General features: G+C 45.1%; 1 protein-coding gene across 30 annotated transcripts in view; it reads right to left on the bottom strand.

Annotated features, from left to right (window-relative positions):
* Positions 1–8,784, bottom strand: part of Mbnl1 (muscleblind like splicing regulator 1) — a 184,446-nt gene that overhangs the window by 131,956 nt on the left and 43,706 nt on the right. For 10 of the 30 annotated variants that reach the window (XM_015486916.2, XM_048793996.1, XM_048793988.1 and 7 more), the window contains exon 2: positions 6–1,001. The exons of 17 other annotated variants lie outside the window; for them this stretch is intronic. In XM_015486916.2, coding sequence (XP_015342402.1) covers positions 6–179 — 174 coding nt within the window. In that variant the 5' untranslated portion in view covers positions 180–1,001. Of the gene's footprint in view, positions 1–5; positions 1,007–8,784 lie in introns of those variants that run through there. 3 more of the 30 variants (XM_048793997.1, XM_015486923.2, XM_048794004.1) reach the window with 2 other exon arrangements.

Raw genomic sequence — 8,784 nt, 5'->3', positions numbered from 1 at the left:
CTCACTTTCAATGAATCAAAGCAGGCGATTACTCGTCCATTTTCAACTTGGCAGCTTTTCGAAGGATGTGCAAATTTACATTCCGTGTCTGGCCGTGAGCAAGTCCCCCTTTGAAACTCTCTACATACTTCCAGTGTTAGCCATTTTGTGTCCCGAATTGGTGTGACACTAACAGCCATGTTTAGATTTTACAGGTAGTTAAATTTTTCAGTGAAACCAATAAACCCGACCCCCGAGGAAAAAAGAAAAGAAAAAAAAAAACAACAACCCCCCCCCAAAAAAAAAACAATGAACTGATAAAACTGTAAAATGATGATGAAAATTTCCCCTCCAAAATATTTCCCCCACTCCCTGCTTTAAAAGTACATGGAAAACTGTGTTGTCGATAAGGAAAAGATCTCCCACGAGAAATTCACAGCACGAAACTGTTAATTCAAAGAGGTTTTGGTTTTCAGAGAAATACTAGGATTGTAAGTAGATGAACGTTTAAAAGTAGGGCCTGGAATCAGCCTTGTGCTCTCGGTTACCCCTTCCCAGTGCCAATTTGGAGCCCAAAATGCAAGCATGAAAACGTGGCAGACCCTTTGACACCGAATTTCCAAGCTGCTTTCAGCAAAGTTGTCTGAAAGGGAATCTCCTCACAGCTGAATTTGCAATGGAGTTGGTGGTGCAATCGGTATTGATTAGTTTGGCATAGACAGATGCAGCAGTTTAGAGCAAAATCGAGAAAATGATTTTGTTTTCCTCCTTGATTTCCTGGCAGAAGATATCTTACTTTTTCAGCAAACTTTTCTTTTAAAACTAAAGCAGCCTAGGGCAATGCCAGATACTTAGAGCTTTTCTCTTGATTATAAGTAGAAATGGGGGTGTCTGGGCAGAGGTGGAGGGTGGATGTGCTGTCGTCACAGTCTAGCTGGCAGCAAGCAAGGCAAAAGCAGAGACTGCTCTAGAAGCGGTTCCAAGCAGCAGAGACGTCAGGAAAGGCACTTCTTAGTACCAACCTGTAGAAAAAAGAGATAGGTTAAGATTTACTAAGTAGCACTTCACTGCTGTCCTACAGTATCTCAACCTTGCCATGTGATACCAGGCTAAGTAATTTTCAAACTCTGCCTCTCTCTCCCACACACACACACAAACACACACACACACAAATACTTACAGTGAGGCATATTGCAGCCAGCCATCGTAGATTTATTAAAAAAAGGGACCGTTTCCCCTTGTGAAGCAATGCATGATAGAGAGATAACCAATCACAGATAGTGTTGCAGCAATATTCTGGGCAGAAAGCCAATAGTGTGGGTTGTCTTATGAAAGGTCGCGCCTGTCAGACGTTCATTACTATGCTATAAGCACAGAAAATGTCCATCAGATGTGACTTATTCCACTGCAAGAGGACGAGCATGTGGGTTTTGAATTTACCCAACATGCAGTTAGTGGACTAAACCATGTTAGTTTCAAAACAGCTCCTAACAGGAGCCCAAGCCCTTGAAGATCACTACCGGGGATTAAAAGGCAAGGTTTAAAAACTGCAGCTCACTTCCCGGCTGCTCCTCTGCTCTGCGCAGGGAGGGCTGAACAGCCTGCTGCTGCTGTCCTGACACGTGAATAAAAAAGGAAAGGGGTGTTTACAAATGGTACGTTCTCCTGACCTATCCGATTCACTTCCTTCGGAGCCCAGGCCAGCCCCTGAGCTGAAGGCAGCCTCCTACTGTAGAACTATTCCATTCAGCCCGCAGACACTTCGTCCATATATCACAGGAGGCAAGATAGGAACAAAAGCATCCTTTATTCCAACACTTTTAAAGCAGAAGCTGAGGTCATGTGGCGAAAATAAGGAGTGCAGTGTTGTCAGTGCGTCTGGCAAATCCCAAGTCAACTCAGGGGAGAAAGTGATTCCATCGCAGAAACATTAAATATTAGGAGAGCAATCGACCGGGCAGCCAGCACCTCAGCAGCAGTCTAGGGGCACTGGAAGAGGGCAGGGCAGCACCCAGGGTCTGCTCCCTGGACACCTGAGACCACTCCTTAGACAAGGGTATGGATGCCTGACAATTGATTTTCTATTTCAATCAGGATGAAAAACTTTCAGAAAATTTTACTAGTTAGGAAAATAAAAGCTTTTTTTTTTTTTTTAACCTTTCAATGTTGCTAATGAAGAAAATTAGGCTTTAGAAACTAAATCTCACATTCCAAAGGACCGCTTCTTGGGCCAAACAGGTAGACTGGTATTTTGTATATTTATAATTTGGGGAATTAGAACATAAAATATAGAATACATATACATTAAAGTTATGAGTATCACTAAACTTCTATTTTTTTTTTTAAAGAGAGAGTGAGAGAGGAGAGAGAGAATTTTTTTTGAATATTTATTTTTTAGTTTTCGGCGGACACAACATCTCTGTTTGTATGTGGTGCTGAGGATCGAACCCGGGCCGCACGCATGCCAGGCGAGCGCGCTACCGCTTGAGCCACATCCCCAGCCCCAACTTCTATTTTTTTAAGATTAATACTTTAGCTCTCAACAGTAACTTTAAAAATATAGTTTAACCTATCTTCCAAAACTACTTGGAAAACACTGTAGCAAGACCAAAACATTTTTACTTTTACTTTTCCATATTTTTATTGGTGCATTATAGTTGTACATAATGGTGGGATTGTGTTGTATATTTGTACACACACAAATATAACAATATAATTTGGCCAATATCACTCCCCAGTATTTCCCCTTTCCCTCAACGAAAACTTTTGAGAGGGACATAAGAACCAACTCATCCAAGTATTCAGAAATGTTTGTTTTCAAAAAAAAAAAAACATTTTCAGGTCCTAATGCATGATTCTATAAAATCCAAGTTATTTCCAGTCAAAAGCCCTAAGCTGTGTCTACCTTCCTGAATCTTTGCTGCGCATTTAGCATTACTCAATGACCTGTAGATTAAATAATCAATTACTACATTAGGACTGAGATAACCTGTAGGGCATGAAAATATACATACACGTGTACACTTATGCATAAACACACCCAAGTATGAAAACACACTCTTCAAAACATAGGCACAGGCGAGGCGTGGTGATGCACGCCTCTGATCCCAGCAGCTCGGGAGGCTGAGGCAAGAGGACCATGAGTTCAAAGTCAGCAACTTACCTAGGCCCTAAGCAATTCACTGAGATCCTGTCTCTAAATAAAATACAAATATGGGCTGGGAATATGGTTCAGTGGTTGAGTGCCCCTGAGTTCAATCCCCAGTACCAAAAATAAATAAATAAAACAAAAACACAGAACCAGACTTTATAAATTATTATGCTCCAGGGTCACTTACTTAGACCCTCCCATTGTCTAGGGTTCTTCCCTGAGCCTTGGACAGTTCCCTCTCTCATTCCAAATAGCGACTTTCCTACACCTTCACTCCCAAGGCCCTCTTCATGCTTTCCTCCCTATCAAGGCACACGAGCTCATACATCACAGATGCGTCATGGTCACAACAGCGGCCACTGAGCAGGATTCTCAGTTCTCCAACCTGCTGCTCACCTGACTTGAAACCCTTATCCTGCTTCTCAGCCTCCAGCACTCTCCCCCTCCTGTCCAGGTGACCTTCTGCGAACATCCACTTTGCTGGGTCCTTCTCAGGTACTGTCCTTTCCTCCCCTCACACATGCAGCCCTCTCGGAAGCAGCTCCTTCTCTCCGGCTCAGGGAAAGCTGTCTGGGCTGCACACCCTGCGCTCCCTAGTGCTTTCCACCTATCATGCCCAGTGTCCAAAGTCTTTCTGCTCTTTCATCTCTGGGTCTGACTTCCAGACCCTGAACTTCACTGTTCAGCCAGGCCAACATCCAGAGATGAGGGCAGCCTCTGTCTTTCCAGAACCTCTGAGGCTACCACTTCCACTCTTTGCCTTGGCCCTTTCCCTGGCATGAGCTGACAGGCTACTCTGTAGCTCCTCCCACTGCACCCTTTTCTGGCAGAGGCACAGGGCTGCCCACTACACTCTCCCGGGGCTTCATGCGTGGTTCCGCCCCCTGCAACGAGGCAAATCCCTCCCCTTTGCTTAAGCAGCTATCAGATCCCACCATCTCTGAAGGCTGGGCCTCAATATAAACCTCACTATGTTCAGAACCTGGGCCTCCTCCTATGGCCCCTTGGTGATGATCAACTCCCTGACAACATGTGGACTCCCGCAATAACCCCACTCCCCAGATCCTGGAATACAACAGACCTTTTAACATGTTTGGTAAATGAAGTTTGCTCTGGAATAAACATGAACATGAGGATGTGTCCCCAATTCTGAGGAAATTTTCCATCATGATCCATAGGGTCCAAACAAGCGGTACCAGTAAAGAGACCTACACAGCTGCACTGGTGGCTATATCTAAGTACAATGACAAAACTGCCTTCAAGAGTGCACCGTTTCTCCTTTCTGCCACATAACAGACTACTTGGGGCTTCAGCTCAGCACAAAGCATACTAAAGTTACTAAAATGCTTACAAAATAGTGTTTTGGTTGCTTTTATTTTATGGAATAGAAAAATTCTATTTGAAAAAGTGCTTTTGAAAATATTGTAGACATGTGTTTGTAAGTTCATCATATACTATTTAACTGTAAAAATGATATAAATATAGATGAGAATAAAAATATTTATCATTAGCTGGGCACACACACTGACAGTTAGATCAGACAGTGACCCCTCTGTGTTACTGGTCTTGCTGGATCCCATAATGTGGGCACCCGCCCCTGATGTAAGGCACTTTGCATACAAAATTCAGATTCTATCGTACGAACTGATCTGACTGAACTGCTGATAGAGGAATGTTATCTCTTATTCCTTTTCTTTATTCAAAAAAAGAACTTCAGGGAAGACTTGAAATCAGCATTAACTGTTTTAGTAAATTAAGATTTCACAGAATTTAGACCAATATTGAATTCTCAAAGGATTCCTTCAGCTGGTAATGAGCTTTGGTTCCACAGACATAGATGACGTTTTAAAACGTGTGGATAATATCCAGATTGTGACAAGTCTTAACAAACACCTTTTCCCTAAAATTGTTTTATTTTTAGTGATTATTAAAGGAAATATTTCTACTTTACAGATATTGGCTAATAGGTAAATCTATGACCTGTACTTCAACATATTATGATAAACTTCCCCAATCACAAAGAGATTGCTTGAGGAAGTTAACGGTTTTGCAGTGAAAATCGAACCTTTTGAAGCCTTTTTAACAAGCCCTCTTTAACCCCTTATCAAACCCCAAATTCTCAAGTTCCTCACCTTACGTGACACACTCTACAAATATGATATTCTGCCTGGGAACCAAGAACTAATGTCTTCCTGAGAAGTCACATTCGTGTTCTTCTTTAGGACGGATGTAAGGGGAAACAGAAATGATGACGTGAAATGATGGGGATGGTGAAACACCAAGAAAAAGAGCAAGAATTAAGTAAAAGAGAAAAGAAAATCATGGGGCTCATGGAGAGATACCGTCATGGCCAGTGTCGCGCGCTAAAGGGCACTGAGGTGCTGTGCTGGACGGCCTGGTCTGAGCACCTTCCAGACCCACATGCACACAGAGCAGGAGGAGGACAGCACAAGGTCTGCGATGAGATTCTACTTCTGAGAACGGGGTGGCCTCCATGAGCAAGGTTAGATCTCTTAGTCATGTCGGTTTACTGATTGTTCTTGTCCTTCCAGGCCAAACTCGGGCAGGCTGGTCTAGCTTCCTCCTGAGTAGTTCAGGCAGGAATCTGGGGACCCTTTTCATAAACTCTTGAGGTTGAGACAGGTATGTGTTCAAGAGGGTAACTGGGTACCAATGGGCAGTCTTCCATGATGACTCTCACCCACTAAGCTTTAATCTAACTGGACAGTGAGGTCAACTTCACCAAGTAAGTCTGGAGGTGGCAAGAAGGGACCCCTTGCCCAAACCCCTAACTTCTCCCGCTGGGTCACTGATGTCAACGAGTCCATAATTAGCAACACAGCCCTTCAGCTAACTAAGTTTGCTCACTCAGCGATTTTGCTCAGGGCTGGTCCCAAATATGAACCAAGATCGCAGGAGGCAAACGCTCCGCTGAGCACTCCTGGGTGCTGGTCCGCCAACACTCTCCCTGCTGAGGTGCTGAATCGGGAACAACCCGGTCAGTTATTTGATGGGAAAAACTGGTCTGTGGTCAAAGTAGCCTTCAGCAGTGTTGAGCGTCCTGAGATGGGCGTTTCTTAGTGAGGGGTCAGCGCACTCCCAGGAGCGCCACATGCCTGCAGGTATCATGCAAAGTACACGAGTTTCCCAGACGCCATGGGACGCGAAGAACAGCTCACAGGTTCCGTGACCACATCAGCTCGACGGCTTAGAAAAAAAGCTCAAATTCAATAAAAAGAGCAAGGCTGAGAGCAGGCCCTGGCAGACCACGGAGACTGGGGACTAGACTGCAGATGACTGGAGTTTTAGAAACACTACTAAGGAAAAGACGGCCTTCGGTCATAAGGTTTTGCAACGACCCAGACGCTGCCACTGTGCTGGGCTGGCAGACTAGCTGCTGTCCAGAGGAAGAAGGTGCATCTACGAACACAGGCAAGTCATCTAAGATCACAAAGTGCGACCCCCTCACAGCCTTGGTTCCCTAAGTCACCAGGGGGCGGTGGATGGTCAGGTGAAGCGCCATGGCCCCAGAGTAGAATTCCAGAGGCCACTAATTGTACTCCACTCAAATCAGAATTTTACATTTGAGACAAAAGGAAACACAAAGCTTCTCTCCAGACAGGGATGGAAGGTGAATTCTAAATGATCCTCCCTCAGGCAACACAAGGAAGCACCTGAGGTATGGGGGTCACCAGGAGGTAATCCCCACTACAGCAGCTGCTCTGGCATCACATGGGATCCTAGCTGGCCCTCCACAGGCCTTCAGCCAGCCCCTACCGTAAGGGTACCTCCCAGTGGCCTCTCCAGCCACTGTCCAAAGGCTCAACCTTCTGCTCCTCCCAATACCAGTCCAGTCCTGATGAATGACAGAGGCCTAACATCACACCAACAATAACGAGCCACAGGAAGGAGAGACCGCAGAGTACTAACATGCACCTGTCCCCACTACCTGTCCCGCTACCTGTCCCACCACCTGTCCTGCTCTGCCGTGGCACAAGATCCCTGGAGCACAGGCAGTTGCTAAGCACACAACAGCATCTCACTCACAGAAAGCAAGCCACCCACACCTGGGACATGAGAGGATGTCTGTCCTGGTGTATCTGAAGCCTGGTTTGTACGCCTTAGCTAAGAGTCCTGGTGCCTGGGCACAGTTTATTGAGTTGGCAATGCCACCTTTATAACCAAGAGAATTCACACTGGAAGGCGCTCCCTCGAAAGAGCAGGAGGCAATGAAGTTAAAATAGAACCACATTTAAATACCTCCTGGATTGTGAGTTGAAAGAAGATTTTCTTATCCAGAGAATAATTCAAAACAGTTTTGTGTGGCTTTGCAAATTTGAAACATTTAAATAATTATCTGCAAATTTCTGACAGACCCAGTCTTCATTTCTGGCAAAAGAAGAGAACATTTGCATTTTCCTGATGACATTCAAGCAGGCGGTGTTCAGTGTTGCCCTGAGTCTACGCGGAGAAATAATGAGAGAAAACCACGGTGCTACCCTCACGTGCTTCAGGAGAAACCCTGCTCCCTCAGTGTTTTATTTACTCTCATCTATTACACAACGGCATAATCTTTTGAGCCTCAGGTAGTCATAGCTGATCTTTCCAAAACTAGTAATATTTCAAAATGAAAAACAGTCAGAAATCAAAACACAGACTCACACAGAGTTAACAAAGCTGTTCTGTACTCAAGAGCTAAGTCACAGAAAAGACCAATATCCCCATCCTGGTGATTTTCAGGAAGAATGGTATGTGGAGGCAGCCACAATCCATCAGAGTGAAAGGAGCCAGAGGAAACCCTGACTGCCCAATGGAATGCCATCGCCATGGTCCTATGTCCCCTCACAGTGCCCCTCCCCATCATGGGCTGTGACCCTACAGCTTATCTAGATGAGTTTAGACCCTTGACAACCCGACTAAGGGCTAAAGTCTCACTTTTATGATGCACCTCTCCATCTGTTGAACAATGTCACCCTGTTTCTCAATGGAGCTGATAACACTTCTACCAGCCCATCTTAGAATGTGTCCCTCACTGCCTGCGGGGGTGGAGGGTGGGGGTGGCAGCAGAGTCTCTGAGGCTGCCCTAGTGACACCACTGCAGCTCAGGAGTGACCACGGAGGTGCTCCACCAGAGCTGAGGAAAGAGTCCCCAGTCCACAGGCCATCAGTGGAAGCTGCTCCCTTGGTGTCCCTCTGCCCCACTAGTCCAACCTTCCCTCCAAGACAGAAGCCATTCTCACAGCCAGTGGTGGTAAGATCTCCTCCACTATTAGCCTGTTCCTGCTGCCACTGTAGCAGACTCAAGTTGACTGAGACGAAACAGAAATCACACAGGTGCAGTGGTGCACACCTGTAATCTCAGCTACTCGGATGCTGAGGCAGGAGGATCACAGGTTTAAGGACGGTCTCACCTGGGGAACTTAGCTAGACCTTACACCAAATAAAAATAAAAAATGTAAAGGGCTGGAGACTTAGCTCAGTGGTAAAGCACCCCTTTGGGTTCAATCCCAAGTACCAAAATAAACAATAAAATAAACATAAGAAGAAATGGAAGGTATAATTTTAAAAACCCTCCCAAAATAGAAATTAATCTCTATCAGGATCAGTTGTTGCCATAATTCATAGAACTTCTAAAAATATAATGTGGCAACTGC

This window comes from Marmota marmota, unplaced genomic scaffold (assembly GCF_001458135.2).
Source record: "Marmota marmota marmota unplaced genomic scaffold, marMar, whole genome shotgun sequence".
Lineage (NCBI taxonomy): Eukaryota > Metazoa > Chordata > Mammalia > Rodentia > Sciuridae > Marmota > Marmota marmota.
The sequence above is the reverse complement of the archived record's forward strand: the minus strand, read 5'-3'. Positions and strand labels throughout refer to the sequence as shown.